The sequence below is a fragment of the Gossypium raimondii genome, chromosome 13 (genome assembly GCF_025698545.1).
Source record: "Gossypium raimondii isolate GPD5lz chromosome 13, ASM2569854v1, whole genome shotgun sequence".
Classification (NCBI taxonomy): domain Eukaryota; kingdom Viridiplantae; phylum Streptophyta; class Magnoliopsida; order Malvales; family Malvaceae; genus Gossypium; species Gossypium raimondii.
In genome coordinates, this window is record NC_068577.1 from 48,568,057 (window position 1) to 48,588,545 (window position 20,489).

General features: G+C 30.8%; 2 protein-coding genes across 4 annotated transcripts; both read left to right on the forward strand.

The window, feature by feature from the left end:
- On the forward strand, nucleotides 1–2,777 carry LOC105783129 (probable UDP-arabinopyranose mutase 5). Of its 3 annotated transcripts, none has more exons than XM_012608363.2 (3): nucleotides 1–453; nucleotides 1,145–1,276; nucleotides 1,367–2,777. In XM_012608363.2, the coding sequence occupies exon 3, from the start codon at nucleotides 1,494–1,496 to the stop codon at nucleotides 2,550–2,552; it is 1,059 nt and encodes a 352-aa protein (XP_012463817.1). In that variant the 5' UTR covers nucleotides 1–453; nucleotides 1,145–1,276; nucleotides 1,367–1,493; the 3' UTR covers nucleotides 2,553–2,777. The 3 variants fall into 3 exon arrangements, with proteins under 3 accessions (XP_012463817.1, XP_012463816.1, XP_052482647.1); XM_012608362.2 differs by having other exon boundaries at nucleotides 1,148–1,276; XM_052626687.1 differs by lacking the exon at nucleotides 1–453 and having other exon boundaries at nucleotides 464–1,276.
- Nucleotides 2,778–7,236: 4,459 nt separating this feature from the next.
- Nucleotides 7,237–13,446, forward strand: LOC105783085 (uncharacterized protein At1g51745). Its single transcript, XM_012608279.2, has 4 exons — nucleotides 7,237–7,739; nucleotides 9,426–9,979; nucleotides 10,155–10,457; nucleotides 11,499–13,446. The coding sequence occupies exons 1-4, from the start codon at nucleotides 7,561–7,563 to the stop codon at nucleotides 12,791–12,793; spliced, it is 2,331 nt and encodes a 776-aa protein (XP_012463733.1). The 5' UTR covers nucleotides 7,237–7,560; the 3' UTR covers nucleotides 12,794–13,446.
- Nucleotides 13,447–20,489: the final 7,043 nt, after the last annotated feature.

Sequence of the window (20,489 nt, forward strand, 5' to 3'; positions counted from 1 at the left end):
ATAACTCAATCAATCCAGATTTGAAGTAGAAACCATTATTTTATCAGCCCATGATTCAACCGACCCAGTCCAATTCCACACGTGTGAAGTCGAGTTAGTCTGAAGATGACGAATAGAAAATTTTGTCAAACACAGTGGACGGAGAAACCGCTGCAGATCTATCGCCTTCAATACTGCAAAAGGGGATCAAGAACTTGGACCAATTCTTCTTTATGTTTATATGATTTTTTTTTTGTAATTATACATATAATTTATAGTTATAGATCCAAGAATCTCATCTTTTTTTATTTGTTTTTCAGAAAATATAAATTAATGAGAATGAATTTAGTAATTAAATGAATGAGAACCCCGCCTTGTTTGCTATCTCTAACTTTAGATTCTGCTGTCCATAACCTTTCCAATATCACTGATCTCTCTCCTCTTCCTGATCACATTCTCATCGAACTCTTCTTGGTAAAATTTTCTTTCTTTTTCTTTCCCTTCTTTGTCTTCTTTGAGTTTTCTTGCCTTTTGGATAGATGGGTAGTTTTAATTTCTTGATTGCTTTTTGGGTTTTTCTTTTTATGTGAAGCTATGAGTGGTTTATGTGTTGATTTGCATGTATGTATGGGGAAATTGAGTCATTTGATTTTGATGGGATATGGCTGAGTCTTCAGAGCGTACTTGGTAATTTTATTGTTGTGTTGTCTAGTCTGTATTCTGCAATTTCAATTTTCTTTTGATTATCTATTTCAAATATTAAAGTGCATTTCTTTTATTTTTTCAAGTCTCACCCTTAAGTTGAGTTTCTTCGATTTGATTCCTTTGTCTTTTGGATCACTTGATCTGAACATTTTGCTATTGGTGCCACTTGTTTACTAATTTTCTTTGCTATGATAATTTCTTTTTCCCTGTTTATTAAATTTAATACATTGCTGAATTAACCTCATTTGAGTTCTCTAAATTCTTTTCTGTTTTCCCTTTTGTCTTCCAAATCCTTTGAACCTGAAAATAATTGAAAAACAATTCAGCTCGTTGTTATTATTTTTCTTTCTGTCTGACTAGATTCATGGGTCAATCTTACCTCTGTAACCTTATATTATATGTAACTCTTGTTTGGGTCTAGTTGCATTCATTTAGTTAAGATAAATTCTCATGATTCTAGCAGAGAACATTGAGAGCTGAAAGCTAACCGAGAGAGTTCTTAAGCTGTTCATAGCTACTGGCAAGGACGAGGTCTTCTCACTTATCCAGGCACTCAACATTCAAGTTACAGTTACCCCTGTCCTTCCTACCAGTAAGTTAGTTTCAGAATTTCTTTTTCTTTTATTCTCTCTCCAAATGAGTTTTGAGTTGATTTCCGAATGGATTTTTGTTCCCTCCATAGGATGCTCCAAGAAATTCTGAGATTAGTTTAATCAGGGGGATTCACAGTAGCTTGGTCTAAAGAGTAACGAAGCTGATTTTAAGAGGCTTGAGTATTCTGAATTCTGTTGACGTTTGTATTTGGCAAGATGTCTCTATCAATTAAGGATGATGAGATTGATATTGTTATAGGAGCACTACGTCCTGACCTGACATCTTTCATGAATGAGTGGAGGACCATATTCTCTCGATTTCATCTCATAATTGTTAAAGACCCTGATTTGAAAGAGGAGCTCAAAATTCCAGAGGGCTTTAACCTTGATGTCTATAAAAAGCCTGACATAGATCGTGTTGTGGGTACTTCTACTTCAACCATTTTCTCTGGCTATTCATGCCGGTATTTTGGCTATCTGGTTTCTCGGAAGAAGTACATTATCTCTGTGGATGATGACTGTTACCCAGCCAAGGACAATAAAGGCATTTTGGTGGATGCTGTTGCCCAGCATATTACTAACCTTACAACCCCGGCCACACCATTCTTTTTTAACACTCTGTATGACCCTTTCACTGAAGGTGCAGATTTTGTTCGTGGCTACCCATTCAGTCTTCGGAGTGGGGTACAGTGTGCTTTGTCATGTGGGCTATGGCTTAATTTAGCTGACTATGATGCACCTACTCAAGCCCTCAAGCCAGAAGAAAGGAATTCCAGATATGTTGATGCAGTTCTGACGGTTCCAGCTAGAACCCTGATGCCTATTAGCGGAATCAACATCGCTTTTAATCGGGAGGTGATTGGACCTGCCTTGCTTCCGTCTTTGAGGTTGGGTGGGGAAGGTAAGTTTAGGTGGGAAACAATGGAAGACATATGGAGTGGGATGTGTGTTAAGGTTGTATGCGATCACCTGGGACTTGGTGTGAAAACTGGGATGCCATATGTCTGGAGAAATGATAGAGGTGATGCTATAGCAAGCTTGAGAAAAGAATGGGAGGGTGTGAAGCTGATGGAGGAAGTCGTACCTTTCTTTCAGTCGGTGAGGTTGTCACGGGAAGCTACAACAACAGAGGACTGTGTAGCTGAGGTGGCAAATGTTGTTAAAGAGCAGCTAGGATCGAAAGATCCCATGTTTGCTCGTGCAGCTAAAGCCATGGTGGATTGGGTAAAGCTGTGGAAATCAGTTGGATCTAGCACATCCTCACCGGGGGCATAGGATTAAGACATGGTTATAATTTGTGTGTTTTTGCTTTTTGGTTTGCTAGAATTATTTCTATCATTCACTCGTCCATGATGGTGATATTACGTGGAATATCTGTTTGTAATTGAGCTGCAACCTGAATTGGTTTGCTTGCTAGTGATATTACGTGGCAAAACTGAACTTGAAGACTTCAGGCAACATTTTAAGACAATATCTGATGCTGGGTTTTGAGTTTTGTAATTCAAATTATTAAGATTTTTTCTTTCAATTAGATAAAAACCCAGCCCCAATTCGGCTACCCTTAGAAAATCAGATTCAAACCGGGGTTGGAGTTGGCAAACACAACCCGGCGATGGAGTCCAATACGTATGCACGTTTTGCACGCTTTTACACTCACTTCGCCGCTAAATAGATTATATAGCGAAAAATAGAAGATAATACGTGTAAATTCATATGACGAGTGTAGTAAATTTTAGTGTTATATATTTTTGTATATATATTTAAAATATTTTATTTATAAACATAATGATATTTGAAATAATTAATTGAAATATTTCACATATAAAAATATTTGAAATATCATACTCATAATGTAGATGAAAAAATAATGATATTTAAAATAATTATTGATTTTATAATATTCATCATACGTACTATATATGTGAAGAACATAAATATTTAACATATAAATATTATACATAAAGAAAAATATATAAAATAAAAATTAGTTGATGTTTATATCATATATAAAGGAGTTATTAATTTCAAATATTTTTAATATATGTAAAATATATATTTTATTATATATATTTTACATATTTATTATTTTATTTTATCAATAAAAGAGGTATTAATTAAAAGATGAATTAAAATAAAAAACATTGAAAACAATATATTTATTAATTAAAAATTAAAAAAGGTTTAGGAGAATTGAACTTAGGTCTAAAGGATGAAATCAATATTATTTAACCATTTAACCAAAATAGCTAAAATATTAAAACATTAATTAAAGATATAAAAAGCTTAAAACAAAACAATATAAATATAAATGTGAGTGAGAGAGGAATCAAACTTGGATTTAAAGAAAACCATTAAGATTTAATCATCTAACCAAACAAACTAATTATATTTAAAAATTCAGAAAATATAACTTAAATTTTCAAAAAGCGGCCTATTTAGCCAATAAACTTTTATTTTGGCATATATGGCTAATTTAGTCCAATTCTGCCATAAAATAAAACTATAATAGCTTATTTATCCTCAACTTTAAAAAATTTATTTTAACTTTTCATTTTATTTTGACGTAATGCCAAAAATAGCCCTAATATTTGACTGTTAGTTCACTTTGACCCTTTATCTTTTTTTTAGAGCACTTTAACCTCTAACGTTTTTTATTTGTTAAATTAGTCTATTTTTAATGGACATGTTGATATGGTCGTTAGTTGACTAACAATCAACATTAACTACCGACGTGGCGCTCCAAATGAAATTAAATACTGGTGTGGCACTATTTTGTCACCAAATTGGAACTAATAAATGGCCTCAAGGTTCGGCTCCCATGTCTCAAACCCGGTTCACATTTCTATAGTCAAAACATTCTTAATACACTTTTAAACATGACAAAACAATCAACCTAAGCTTCTAACAAATGTACCATTCATAGGCACCTCAATTCATAACTAAACATTCAAATAATCTAAGAAGACTTTGTCTAATATCAATTTCCAATTTAAGCTCCCAAAACTAACCATATTATTATTACATTTTGAACATGCTTCAAAGTTTACCAAATAAACATCAGGATTACCATTTATACAAAAGATTTCATATTCCAACAATCTTCTTAATCATCCATTACCATTAGCATTAACAACTTACAAACAAAACCTATATACACATGCCACAACCCAAAAAGAGATACAAAAGCTACCAAAATGACATGAGAGAAACAAATAAGCTTAAATAGCTTAGTAAGATCATAATATAACATCTACTTGACTTAATTAAAATAAACAATTAAAGTTATAACATGCTCATCCTAATCTTCAAATACATGGTACGTTTGTTTTCACAATCAACCAAATTGAAATGAACATCTTCTCTGGAAATTTATCATAATAGAATTATACCTATTCCATATAACAATCCATAAATAAACCGTACATACAAGTATATACCTAGTTCGTAGGACTCTACAACATTTAGTCTAAATCACTAGTGCTCGATTCACATACTTAGTAATTACTTCATTTTCAGGGGCATCATAGATGCAAAACAGGGGCACAGATGTGCAATCAAGGATATCGAAGTGCAAACAGGGGTACGAATGTGCAATCAGAGATACTGAAGTGTATATATTTTACTTACAATTCTCATGGTTATATAAATAACCAAAATTAGCTTCACATTTATATATAAATTAATTAAATAGAAATCAGTAATCTAAAACAAAAATAAATCACAATTCTAAAACAAAACACTATGATCTTACCTATGATCCACTCTCGATTCAAACGTAGGGATTACTCCGCAAATTTTCCCTTTCCTTGGTTATTGTCTTTATGACTTGTGTCTTGATCCATATAGTAATTAAATACATTCTATTAAATTCACATACATTTCACACTCAATTTAATGGATAAAACCCTTAACTTTTCATTAATTACATATTTTACCTAAACTTTTTCATTTATCACAATTTAGTCCATACCCTCAAAATACCAAAATTAACAAAACTTTATAGCATAACATGCTAGCTGAATTTTTACCCTACCATATTCAGCCCACATTTATTCTAAAATCACTAAAATTCCCTATCACTTCTAACATTTCATCAATTTAATCCTTTGCTCAAAAACTAACAAAATCACTTTATAATTTACTGATAACCAACAACTAATAACTCTAATTCATCATCTAATCTCATAATACTAAGAATTCATTCATGGTACATTTCAAAAATCTTAACAGTTTCAAAATCGAAGCTATAGACTAGTTGAACTTAGTTGCAACGATCCCAAAAACATAAAAATTACAAAAAAAAAAGGAGCTTAAATTGAACTCACATGCAAAAGGGAACTTTAACCGAACCTTGATAGCACAAAAATGGTGGATTTCTTTTGCATTTTTGGTGGAAGAACCCTTTTGGAAAGATGATACTCAATTTTATTTTTAATTATTAAATTATATTAACTTAATTACAAAATTGCCCTTAAAATTAAACATGCATTTTAACATATTTTCAAGCCTTAAAACCGTCATCAATAAACTTTATGGTCAAATTACTTCATAAGTCCCCTCCACATCATTAATTAAACTATCAAGTCAATATAATTCATTAATTACCAAGCTTTGCGTCTTTCACAATTTAATCTTTTTATTCAATTAACTAATTAAATCTTAAAATTTTTTTACCAAAATTTAATATAACCCTAATACAATTCCATAAACATTAACTAAGTATTAAAACATGATCACACATATCAGAATTGTAGTCCCAAAACTACTGTTTCCGACACCACTGAAAAAGGGATATTACAGATTACCACTGTTGCAATCGTTATATTTACACCAAAACCTTTTCAATGGAGCATTTCCTAAATAAATTGGTGATTTGTCCAATCTTCAAACTCTGGGTCTAGCTTAATTATAATGGCTTTTACGCCATGGAAATACTTAGGAATTTGGTTTCTTGAAGAAATTAGTGTATTTATGGATGAATGATAACGGAAGCTAATTTAATCGGTGAAATCTCGAGTTTAGTGCATTTGAATTTGTTAGAAACAATTTGGAAGGTCCAATTCCAAGTAATTTGTTTACTTTTGAGAATCTAACTAATGTGTATCTCTTCAAAAATCATCTTTCAGGTGAAATACCCAGAGTCATTGATGCTTTGAATTTGGTTGAAGTTGATCTTTCCCAGAATAATTTGGCCAGCGAAATTCCACAAAGGTTCAGTAAGTTACAGCATTTGAATTTGTTAAACTTGTTTTCGAACCAGTTGACTAGAGAATTGCCGGAAAGTATCGGTTGACTGCCTGCTTTGAGGGATTTTAAGGTTTTTGACAACAACTTGACTGGAGTTTTGCCGCTTCATTCAAAGTTGGAAGCAATTTAGTGGTAGATTTCTGCTTTTTTTTTTTAATTATTTGGTTCAAGTGTTTTACATTTTTTGTTTTTAATTGTTTTTAATAAATATTTTTTTGAATACTTTTTTTATTTTAATTATGTGTGAAATGCAGAATAAATTTTTTTTTAACATCAGTGCCGTTAGTCAACTAACGGTTAAGTCAACATGTCTATTAAAAATAGATCAATGTTAAGAGTTGAAGTCCTCCAGAAAAAAGATAAAAGGTCAAAGTGAGCAAATGGTCAAACATTAGGGGTTATTTTTGACATTATTCTTTTAATCTATTTTAACCATTAAATTTGTATATTTTAACTAATTACTTTTCAATTATCATATTTTTTTAAATTTTATTTTACAAATTATTTATAATTTATATAGTTTTAGATTTTTATAAATTTATTTCTATTTTTAATGTGGATATCCATTTAATAAAAGAAAAAAATAAAATTTTGATTATTAAATTTTTAACATTTGTTGAAAGATATGACAGAACATACTTTAGATACTAAACTGAAAAATGATTGATACTTTAGATCTCGAATTGAAATAAAACAATTTGATACCCAAATGAGAAAATGAGAAAACTTCCAGAACCAAATAGTGAATTAAGACTAATAAAATGCACAGAATCCCCAAATCTAGTATCTGAATGGGAGCCCTAGCCCTCACCCGAATCCCTCGGTTTCTCCCACTTTCGGATCCTCCGTTTCTCCCTCTTTTTCGCCGGTGGCTGAAACCCCCTTACGCTACCCTTTAATTTAAGTTTTATTGCTTTTCATTTCAATTTTTTTTTTGTTTTCTTTTATAGATATAGATGGGAAATCCGTTTATTGTACGGAGGATACAGAAATAGGGATAGAGATAGAGAGGGAAAGAGATTTTAGAGAGAAAGAGATGGAGAATGGGGCAGGAATAGATGGAGGAGGAGTCGGGTCGATCGTGTGGGTACGCAGGAGGAACGGATCGTGGTGGCCGGGGAAGATACTGGGGCCTGAAGAGTTACCGGCTTCACACCTTGCGTCTCCAAGGATTGGAACTCCAGTCAAACTTCTTGGCAGAGAGGATGCCAGCGTGTAAGTCTTATTTATTTATTTTTTAACATGTGAGTTTTGTTGGCTTAATTTTTCCAAAAGAAATACTAGAAGCATTTTTAAATTTATAAGTTTTATCTTGATGTTTATATACCTAGGTACTAGGTATTAAGGATAGAATTGAACTACTGGAAGAATAGAGAATAGTGTGATTTAATGTCAAGTTACGAGAGTTTAGAAGAAATGAAGCTGTGATATTTACTCTTATGAACTTAACCTGTGGATAGTTAAGGCTTTTCTGAGCAAAACGAATGGTGAGAATGACTCTACAAATGTAAGATGTTAAGGACAGATAAAGTATTTTGATGATGCACTATAATATGGAACTCAGTTCTGCTTTATTTAGGAACTTGTGAATGAGTAATGGTTTACTGTGGAGGAAAGTTGTGAATGAGTGATGGTTTACTCTGAAGGAAAGTTGTTAATGATTGATGGTTTACTCCAGAGTCTAGGTCCTTTTTACTCTGCAAAAAGGTTTCGGGAAGTTCTAAAATATAGGTAGTTGTAGCTCCATCCTGCATGGTTTCTAGGGTTTGAATGACGCATATCTGGATTTCCATTTGATTTCCAATTAAAGAGAGGGAGGATAAGAGGGAGGAAGACTAATATGAATGTCCATTCAGATTTTCTTTTTATCTATAGTTTGGATGTTGTACTTGTACCTATAAAGAATAAGGAAAACTATTGGTTAAACCCTAACACTATAACTACCACACACACACAAATTCACATTGTTTTTCTTGACAGAACATCATATTGTCATCCTGCTCAATGAAAGCTAATGTAATGCTCTGGCATAATTAATTTAATCTTACAATAATGTTTAGTCTGTTATTTGTGACTTGTGAGAAGCTAAAGAGGCGATAAATTTATCCCTTCTATAATTCTTGTTGAATTTTGATTGCTTTGGCTATGGCCCTTTTTACCTTATTCTGAACAGTGGAGCCTAAAAATATGTGTTAATTTTATTTTATTGCTTCTTTTCTATCCATGTTAGAGTGAGAGATACTACATTAATGTATTCAACATTTCCATTAAAGATGCGTATCAAACTTTATTTTTTTGATGTTAGGAGAAAGATTATCTGTATAGTTATTTGAAGCCTTTGTACGTAATAATAAGTTTAGTTAATGCTTTTCTCAAGTTTTTATGCCAACAAAATATCTTTACTTTCCACTAGCCTGTCTGAAGTTAATACGGAAGGAGTAGCATATATCTTGGGCCTCTAGTTATTCAATTTTGAAGGCATATAATATTTAGAGATTGCACTTTCCATCATTTTGCAACTATTTTTCTGTGGTCATTTATTTGGAGAGAATTCATGGGATTAAGATTTTGTTTTTCTATACACCACTGATGGAATTTTTAAATTCCACAAGTGGTGTTAGAATGTTTCTACATGTCACATTACCTTTTATATTATTATTTTTAAAATTTTTATTTCTATAAATACCCTGAAGGACTATGGTGACCTTGCTAACCTCACTGGTGAATTCTAAAAACTCCGCCTTTGTGGATGGATGATTTTCCATTTTTTTCTAAGTTATGGTTCAAAAGCTCCTCTTTTTTTTTTCATATTTGGATTAGAATATTTATGATATGGAATATGTTGTTCCATTTTCACTTTATTTCTACTTGTAAGATATATTTCTTTTTCTGTCTTCTTAGCGATTGGTACAATTTAGAAAAGTCTAAGCGTGTGAAGGAATTTCGATGTGGGGAGTTCGATGATTGCATTGAAAGGGCAGAATCCTCACAAGGTGTGCCACCCAAGAAAAGAGAGAAATATGCTCGACGGGAAGACGCTATCCTTCATGCGCTTGAACTTGAGAAGGAATTATTGAGAAAACAAGGAAAATTGGATAGACCTTCTAATGCAAGAAGTAAATCATCTGGTTCTGCTAAGAAGGATTCTTGTGGTTCAGATATTAGTAATGGAAAACCTGGGAACACAAAATCAATTCAATCCAGGAATCAAGATACTTCCATCAAGGGTGAGACAGTGAGTAGCCCTGTACTTTTGCAAAAAGATCAAGCCAGAAATCTGCCAAGTTCCGAAAATGATCACGCTGAAATCATACCTCGGATGAGAGAAATGCAGGATATGGGGCTCAAGACTGCATGTGCAAAGCAAAAGCTTACATCTTTCAGTGCTTTGGATGATGATACTCTATCTCCTTCAACAAGGGTTCCCAGCATGGGAAGACCTGCGCACATTAATGGTAAAATCTTCTTTAGATTAAGGGAAATGGTTACATGAGGGATTTACTGAGGAATTTTTGGTCAAGAGATATGACTGGAGGTGCCCTTTTGTTCAAATCTTGCAGAGTAGTGTAAAATTAGAAGTACTGCGTTTTCTACAACCTGACTTTAGTGCTATTTCTGCTTCTATTTCAGGAGAGCAGCGAATGGAAGGTGTTCTCCGAGCAAAGAGGAGCAAATGCATGTACTTCCCACCCGAGTCTTTTGATGTGTTGGATTATAAAGAAATTCTTCGAAATCAAATTGAGATGTCACCTTCCCATTTTCTGGAATGTGATTCTTATCCTTTTCATAGGCTCTTGATTGAAGATGATTCTAGTGAGTTCTTGGAAGATGTTGAATCTGGTTCTTCTGAATCAACTTCCTCTGAATCTGAGTCAGAGTCTGATTCTTCCGAGACCGAACCAGATATGGATGAGGATATCACTTCACACTCAGGTTGATTTTTCTTAGTCTTAATTCTAGTTTCATGCATTATGTTTGCAATATCATCTTACATCCCGGATAAATGTTCTACGTTTAGGATTGTGCATATTCTGCAGTAATGTAATCCTGCTTCCACTGTTTCTTGATTTATCTTGAAAACTGTATGTTTCGCATACTGTTCTCTATACACCATTTGTGGTGAAATTAAACATACCTGTCAAGACAGAGATTTCTCTCAAATTATTGATTCTGGAACAATTTTGGATGTTTTTGCAGTACAGCCAGTTATGTTCTTTGAGTCCTCAGATTGGTTAGGACGGGAACTTATTGTTGTTAAACAACAACCTGGATTAAAGATGCACTGTTGTTCTGTTTTCTGGTCTATTACTTTAGGGTGTATAAGGTCATGTTTCCATACGGCATAGGGGACAGTGATTTATCTGTTGTCAATCAACAACATGAATTAAAGATGCACTGTGATTCTCTTTTGTGGTCTATTATTTTAAGGTGTATATGATTTCATGTGTCCTTATGGCGTTTATTTTTTCTGCTGAAATAACTCTGTTACATTGGCTGAAATTCTTTACATATATATTTTGCACATGATGCTATTGTATTTGTAGTTTAAATTATAAGGATTATGAAGTAGTCAAATTTCGTATTCAGAAACTAATTTTGACTTCCTAGGTATGGAATTAGAATTTCTCCTTCTTGATCCTTAAATACCCTATTGTGATGGCAGAGCAAAGTTACATTAATTTGGGATGCCAATATAAAAATATGCACTAAAATAATGTAAATCACTTAATTTTAAAGTAAGATTTACAAATTTGGGGGTGGGGGGGGTCAATATAGATATATGAACTTGACCCAACTTATGATGACATAGTGTAGGAATTTGTAAACTTTTGGGAGCTTATGACCCCCTATGGTTCTAACCACATGCCAGTGCTACCATTTTATTGTATATTCAGGAAAGCATCATGGCCTGTCTAATTGTTGGTGGTAATTAATTTATAATTGTTTCTTATTATTTTCTTATTCTCTATTCAGGTGCTACTATATGTATGGATGCTCGATTGGGTGCCTTTCAAAGACTCGACACACTAGGAGGTGGAAGCATGGGCCAGGGGGAGTCTGATGAGTCATCTCTTTCTGGCGAGATGTCTCACTTTTATCCTCATGATCCTCATTCTGTGAATGAAGCGGTGTCTAAATGGCAGCTTAAAGGGAAAAGGAACTTACGGAATCTGGGAAAAAGATCCATGGATGCATCACAGATAAGAGGTTATGATGGATATGCTCCTGGGTTACATTCGGAAGAACGAGGAATGTTCAGAAAAAGGTTGTTAGGTCAGACTTATTGTAGAAATCATGACTTCGACAATGATGTTGATGTGGCTGGTTTGAGTGCAAAAGATTTTGGAGCCCAAATGTTTGGTTTTGATGGTACAGGATCTTTATATATGCCAAGGGATTCATCCAGAAGTAGAGATAGTTTCGATCGTAACATCCATGATTGGGAAGGCATGCGATGGGAAAACCATGCTGCTGAGAGAAACGAGTGGGAGAATGAAGTGTGGCATTTTGATCCAAAATTTTCTACCCATCGAAATTTTGGTGGGAAAAGAAGATCTATATTGATAGATATTGATTTGAATGTCCAAGCAAGCTATCAGAAAGAACCTGTACCTATAGTTTCATTGATGAGCAAGTTGGATGGGAAGGCAATAATAGGGCATCCCATTCAAATTGAAGCTCTAGACGACAATTCAACTGAGACTCTTCTCTCCGCTAATGGTTATTTCAGTAATGGGCTAATGAACAATGGATACACATCTCTTCCGCCAGCATGGAGGACTGCCAAGAGGACAAATTTTAGGGTCCCACGTCCTCACCGACCATTTGCAGTGGGTAGTTATGAAGGTGGTGAATATCATTCCTTGAATCATGAACGAAAACCACCTTTTAAGAAGTACAATGTAGTAAGTCCCAATCACAGTGCAGCCCTGGTTAAAAAGAGAATCTCTCATGTTCCAGTCTTTCCTACAGACAGGCAGTTACAAAGAAAGTTACCAAAGAAAGTAAGCTTATTTTCTAGCCCGAAAACAAGAACATTGTCATCGATTGGTATAGAACATACTCTCATATCTAAGCCCATACATGATAGTGGTAATTGTCAAATGGAGGGATCAATCAAACCAGAGTCATCTGGACTCACAACAGTGGTCTGCATACCTGTCAAACTAGTATTCAGTAGGTTACTTGAAAAGATCAATAGGCCACCTTCAAAAGCAGCTAATAAAGTGATTCTCTCCACTAGTGATGCAGTAAGAGATCCGTCCTAGATTACATTGTACATTGATAGAAGAAAAATTAAATACTTGAGCAAAATACGCATTGCTAATTTCCTCTTTTTGACGAAAAGCATTCCCACCAACACTTAATTGTCAGCTTCGTCAAGGTGAGGTGCTTGTTTTGATTCCAATAATTAGATCGACCAGGTAATGGGCATAGAAACTAAGCTCTATATTATGAGTATATTGATTGCTTGTAGTGATTTTAGGCTTTCAATATCTGCTTATAAGGGATTAATAGAGGAAAAGTGTTGTCAGCTAGCTAACAGGTAATTTAAAATTATCAAGGTGGTCTTTAGGAGTTTGCCTTGATATATATATCTGGGGCCAACCTATTCTTTTCTTTTTTTGTCTAGAAAGACCACTGTAAAGTTGTGGATTTTCTGTTCTTGTTAAAGCAGTCAGGAAGTGGATGTTTAGTTTTACCTATGTTACTTGGAGTTGGAGGGTAAGGGTCAGAACTTGGTTTGTGTGAATATGTGTTTGATATAAGTGTACCAACACGAGAGGAAAATTGAAAAAGTTGGGGTAACATAGGTTTTATCGGTGTAAGTAAGAGGAGAGAAGCTGGAGATTGTTATTTACTTGTATTTCTTCTCATTTTACGTTTCGTTTTTGTGATTTGTGCACATATTATACTGCAACATGCTGTGAGGGAGTATACTTACACTGTGCTCTCTGTTTTTTTTTTTTTGTAAATGATCTGAGATAATTTGGCAATGCTATTTATTAAGCAGATATCACCCAATAAGTTTTGATGATTGTTTGGATCCTGCCATATATATTCTTTTTCTTTTTTTGTCAGTTAAGCATAAAAAAAACCTTTGAACTAAAAATAAATAATCATACAAGTTTCTGCCAATTGGTTGCAGTCAATTGAGCTTTCAAATGTTTGTTTCATTCATCTAACTCTTCAAATGCTTTGGTTGACTGTTCCTTCTTAAGAAGATCGCTAGCAACCAAAAAAACATTCCCATATACAATTCCCTCCAGAAAAATTAAAAAGAAAAATTCCCTATCGATCACATGTGTGATAATGTTATGAACGATGTTTGATTTATAAAATACTACTTTTTTCTAAAAAACAAGTTTCTTTCCCATCCAATCGATTTTATAATCATTTTAATGGGCTTTGGTCTTGTTTTTGTATTTTTACAAAATAAAATAGTAATCTTGGGTTAAAATAATCTTGGGATTTTGAGTTTGCTGAATGTTTTATTGATTTATCACTAATGAAAGAACCATATTTCTTAAAATTTAATGAATTGATAACTTTTCTTTTTAGTTTTTATATAAAAAAATTCAAATGAAATAAAAATTATTTTATTTTCTTAAATTTTAATAATTTTGTTAATATGTTTATTTTTAATTTTTTTATCATTAACTATTTAGAATTTTTGGGTAAAAATTTGCCTTTAATTCATTTAAAGTCGATTTTGAGAAATAAAAGTTAATAAAAATTATAACTTGGTGGCAAAATGAAATCGAAATTTCAATTTTAATCGTAAAACTTTTCTTTTGGTGCATAAATTTAGTTGTAAAGCTGTCTAATTAAAGGTGGACTATTTAATATTTCCTCTAATATAAAAATATAATGAAAATGTCAATAAAAATGCATAGTGGGAAATATGAACTAATTATATATAAAGGTAAAATACCCAACTATTCGGTTTTTTCTAGTTTGGTTGCTGAACTATTTATTTTTTCGTTTTAGTTACTCAATTTTTAAAATTAACTATTTTAGTCACTCTTCTATTAGTTACTTAATGGAAGCCTAACGTGGGCTTTGTTTTATTAGTTTAATAATAAATTTAGCCTCTAATATTCACACATTCTATCAGTTGGATCTTAAATCTAAAAATTCAACAAGCTTAGCTCTCAATGCTTACATGGTTTGTTATTTTAGTTGTAATTATTAAAATTATAAAAAAACCATAAAACTTTTGAGAAGTAAATATAAATTATAAAAAAAGTAAATATAATTTAAAGATTTTTGTACCCAAAATGACTCTCAACAGTATCTTCCACTTTGTTCTTGAAAAACCCCTCGGTTTGTATTTGAAAAACAGTTTCGTTCCAACAACCATTAGAATAGAAATAAAGAGAAAGATTAAATGTAAAGTAACACAAGGAGCAAAGTAAGGAGATAATTAACAATAATATTTGTTAATCGTAGTTCAGACACAACGGTCTTACGTCTACGAAGCTTTACCCATTGAATGATTTTATTCCATAATTGTCTGGATCATCTATTAGCTTAAGCCTAATCTATCTTTACACAAAAAAGTAATTACATCCCCAATACCGACCCAAATTGTCACAAACCACTCACTCAATTATTTCACAATACAATTAATAAACTCTCTAAAGAATACGTAAAGTGTCAGAAAATAACCACAAAAAAAACACAATAAAGCTGTCAAAAAAAAAAAACACAATACCTTTCAATTTTGAGTTTCGATTTAAAAATTAATTCCAATTACATCTTTTAGGGCCCCTCTATTTTCTATTTATACTAAAATTTCACAATAATTTCGCATCTTATTCACTTTAAGCTTTATATGCAAAACTAACAATTAAATTTTACAGTCTAGTCTTTTTCATAATCTAAGTTTAAAATCTATAAATTTAACACCAATTTCTTCAAAAATAAAAAGTGGCAAGTTTAAAAATTTTAACACTTTGCAAATTGATATATGACCTAGCTAAATCAAACTCTCATTACCTCCAAAACATAAAATTACATGGAAAAACTTAATTAAGTTTACCAATTGAAAGGCTGAATCAATCATTAAGCATTTTAAATGGAATCTTCCATCATATTCCACTAACCTATGTTATAAAATTGTTTAATTACTATTTTGGACATTTGATTAATTGCAAATTAAACCCTAAATCTTTGACTAAATAAAAATTTATAGTGATAAAACTTTTATAATTTAGTTTCGTACTCTAATTAAACAATTAATTCAACAAATTACCCTACCAAACTTTAATAAACTATTGTATCAACTCTATAAAAATTCATAATATTTATAGCCTCGATTTACTTAAAATAGGGTTTTGAAACCACCGGAGAGACTATTCAACTCTGTAAATATTCATATTTAATAAACTATTGTATCAACAAAGAATGGATGAGTATTACTAGAAAATGATAAAAACTTATCTAGAGAGACTCTTGTAAACTAAATTCTTCTCATAAGTTACGTGTTTAAGGTTTTGGTTGTACATCATTAATAGAAGAATGCATATTGTAATATCATAATTTTATAATAATTATTATACTTTCACAATTAATTATATAACAATTGATATACTATATGTCCTTAAAAGTGTATGTATACTATTTTTATAATATAATGTGTACAAAAAATAATTATGTCGCATTATAAAATAATTTCATATTATTTTAATTATATGAATATTAGTTAATTTTTGTTTAAAATAATTTAACTAATTGAGTTGAGCAAATAATAAAAGGGATAATCACAAATCTAGAAATTCGATGATTGCATCTCATTATTCAATTAAGTTTATGGATAAAAAGAATAAGATTTAAAAGAAGGTACATGAGATTTAAGATAATAAGATGTTAAATAAGATATATTTTTCAGTTGATTTTTAAACATTAATTATTATATTTAATTTTATTATTAATTAAAATATTTAAATCTAGAAAATCTTTTATGTTTGATCTTCATATGCTATTTATTAATTTGCGTAAACTTTGACTAAAGTTGAAGATTAGCTTTTGTGATTAAAACATAATTTTAATTGTCAAAAGTCATGCGTTTGAACTTGGAATCAAAATTTATTTATAACAAGCTATGTGGATATTTGAATCATTATTTGAATAACAAAATGGATTTAGATAATGAATATTCGAGGGAAGTTTATCTACATCCACTTCAAATTCATAGTAATTAGTAATTTTAATATATGAATTGCAGATATTTGAATCTGCCGTCAAAATTGTCATTCCTAGCTCCAATAAATTTAATTTCAAGTTTAGTTTCTTACAGACAATAAATTAATGATGTAATTGAATGTGTGACTTCCACCTTATGATTCATATATATATATATATATATTACAAGATTTTTTTCAGTAGAAAATAAACAGCATTAAGCGAAAACAATAAATTTAGACATTGATATTTAGAAAATGATTATCTAAATGTAGAATCTCCTTGACCGAACTTGGAGGGACTTCAAAAAGCTTCAGATGCAAAGAGTTGTCATACACGCATTTCGCCATTCGATCAATGGCCATATTCTGAGCTCTAGGAATATGTCGAATTCTTATATTCCAATCTCGAATAAGATATCCATTGATTAATCGAAGTTTTGCAACTACCAAAAAGGAAGGATTCAACAAGAAGTGAGTTATCGCATTCGATTTTCAATTGTCTATAACCTTTTCCCCATGCTACATGGAGGATTAATATATTGACACGTAACATATTTATTGTGATATTTACTTCCATTTTTTGTTATTTTAAAATAGAATATAATTTTGAAATTATAATACATTATTTGAATAATATCAATAATTTATAAATTTAAATATTTAAAATAATTTAATTACAAAATCGCATGATTTTATAAACTTGATAAAACTTTAACAATTAAAAAAGTCATATTAAAGGATCAAAATTTAATTTTATAAAACTGTTAAATATTTGAAAATTTTTAAATAATATCATTTCAAAGATATATATTATTTATTAAAATTTATCATTAATTAAAATTATGTAGGTGAAAATATTAATAACAAAAATTGTTATTCAAGTATAAAATTAAAACAAAAATTTAAATAATAAAAATCATAATCAAATCTTAATTTTAATTAATAAATTATGTAGGGTTGATTTTAAATAATAATAATATTTTAATTGATTATTATGACAAATTTTTTAAATTAATTAAATAAAATTAAAAAATGTTGTTTATTATTTTAATTTTAATCAGCGATGGAAGAATTTATGTTTTGGGATATTTGTAGATTTAGTATTTTCCAATTTAATTCTACCTTTTATGTACAAAAGCAAACTTTTATAAATGATTGAGTCCATTAGTACTATTTCCTAATTATTTTCACAAAGAAAATTATATTATGATTTTATTTTATTAAATTAGTTTTATAGTTTAAATGACTGTTTTCCTCCTTACATCATTTTTATTTTATGATGCTTTTATTTGTTCAATACAGCCATGGGATGCAATTATGAGTTTGGTCCTTCATACCCTTTACCAACATTTTTAATAATATAAATAATGTTCAAAAATTTCCTAAATTCACATTTTAAATCTCTTTTAAAATAATATAATTCTTAATTTTTATATTACAAAATAAATTAATTTTAAAACTACTTCTTTCCAAATCTAACTTAATTTGGTATATTTTTAGCTTGCACAGTTTTAATTTAAGGAAAAAAACAAATTGTATTTAAATATTTATTACAATATAAAATAATTATCAAACATAATTAAATTAAAAAATCCAGGAATTAAATTTTTTGTTAAATGGTGTTTAGATAATGTTTTATAGTTTTAGCAATATTTTTGAATAATTGGTTTGTATTTTTCTCATACCAATCATAAAATTATTTAATACAATACACAGTCAATCCATTCATCCCACGAGTAAAAAATCTAATATAAAGCTATAGTATTATTTGAATCTTACAATTCTGCATATTTTATATATAAAACTGTGAAATCAAAAGTTGTAAAAAGTGAAATTACATTTATAGGTTTTGATAATTTTAAAATCCATCATTCAATTATTAACATTTTAAATTTCATCAAATAAAAATATCAATTAAAATTATATTAAAATAAATCAAGAGTGGCATCGTAAGTTTCTTTCGTACCATAAGCTAGCAAGAGCAATATAGGAAACAACGTTGTGGCAGCCAATGAAGACCATCTTGCCACCAGGATTGACCTTTGCTAATCAATGATTGCTGAAAATGGGGGCCATTAGAAAACACACTATTTCGCCTCTTTGTTGGAACATTTGCCCAACTCATTTCAGCAAATATTTAAAAATATTTTTAAAATACTTATATTTGTAAAAAACCAATAGCGAACATGCTTAAAATTGAGCAAGAAAAAAAAATTATTGATCTAACCTAAATAATTCGATCAAATTCAAATTAATTAGAAAAATAATCATAATTATACCTCAATTGATGATGTAACTGAATTAATGAGTGACATTCACCTTATCTAAGGCTATGAATTCAGAAGTTGTAAAAAAGTGAATTACATTTATAGCTAATTTCCGTCATTCAATTATTAACATTTTAATTTTTATCAATTAATTTTACTGTTTTCCATACTTCATTAAAATAAGTCAAGTGAAGGAGCTGAGCCGAGGGCCTTCTATATCAGACGAGTAGCATCTTAAGTTTCTTTCCTACCATGTAGTACAGGCCATTTTCATAAGAAACAGTTTTAACATGTTGTAGCAGCCAATCAAGACCATCCTACCACCAGGATCAACTTTTGCTGAAAAAAGGGGACATTAAAAACAAAAGTAGTACAACCAAATATTTTCACCTCTTTGTTGGACCATTGGCGCCAACACTCGTTTGCAGAAATAGAAATCAAGTGTTCATCTTTTTATTGAGGGTCATTAGACCATGTTGGAAAAAAATGGTATAGAAATCGAGTTTGTTGTACAATGAAAAATTATTAACATTGAGTAGTTGTGTTATTTATAGGAATAAATCCTTCATTGAATTTGTACACGTGTTTTGGAATAAGTAAAATTGGTCATTTTCCGGCTTTTAACTAACACGAACTTCTTTGCTATTCTCGAACTCTCAACTTGCTTAGAGTGTGGGCTCTATTCATGAACCAATAAACATAATAAAAACTTTATTGATATTCTGATAAGGAAGATTGGTTTCTGTATATGAGTTAGAAATTAAAGATGAACTCTCTTGAAAAATTGAATTTATTGAAAAATAAATCTAACTATAAAACGAAAAACTAAAGCCGCTTACTGTGGTATATTTTGGTTTTGGTTTGGGTTCATTGGTCGACTCCCCAACCTGGTTCTTTCATTCTTAATACTGATGGTGTAGTTCGTACCGGAAAGCCTCTGCTGGTGGTTTGATATGTAATGAGAGGGGAGCTTGGATACACGGTTTTATGTTGATGATTGGGAGAACAATGGGGCATTGGTAAGGGGTTACACCTAACTAAAAGTCTGGGTATCCATCAGCTTATTGTGGAAATGGACTCGTTGATGGCTGTCAATTTTTTAAACAAACCTTGTGATGATTTCCATTCCTCTAGTACCCCGCTTAAGGATTGCTCAGATTTGATTAGAGAATGTTGGGTTCATCTAGTATCCTAAGAGGTTAATCTATTATCCCTGCCGTCGAGCCTTCTGCCCCTGATGCTTGCGGAGTTGGAAAGCTTAAATTAATTGGATGAGTGGTATATTAGGTTAAAAATAGTGGTAATAATGAAATTAATTACTATAACAGTGAGGTTAAAATTATCAATTGGTGTGTATTCACTCACTTTTTTATTGAGTTAATAATTAATCGAAAAATTATCTCATAGTCTATTAACTTTTAACAGAAAATTCATGTATTGTTATACTAAAAATTATTTAAATATTGTGAATTAAAATTTCAACAAGCTTCTATATTTATAGTTTTATA

Bases quoted from the DNA above. Each gene is read 5' to 3' on its own strand.
- LOC105783129 (XM_012608363.2), top strand. From the start codon at position 1,494: ATGTCTCTATCAATTAAGGATGATGAGATTGATATTGTTATAGGAGCA.
- LOC105783085 (XM_012608279.2), top strand. From the start codon at position 7,561: ATGGAGAATGGGGCAGGAATAGATGGAGGAGGAGTCGGGTCGATCGTG. The intron at 7,740-9,425 runs GTAAGTCTTATT...CTGTCTTCTTAG, and splicing joins GGCAGAGAGGATGCCAGCGT to CGATTGGTACAATTTAGAAA. The intron at 10,458-11,498 runs GTTGATTTTTCT...TTCTCTATTCAG, and splicing joins GGATATCACTTCACACTCAG to GTGCTACTATATGTATGGAT.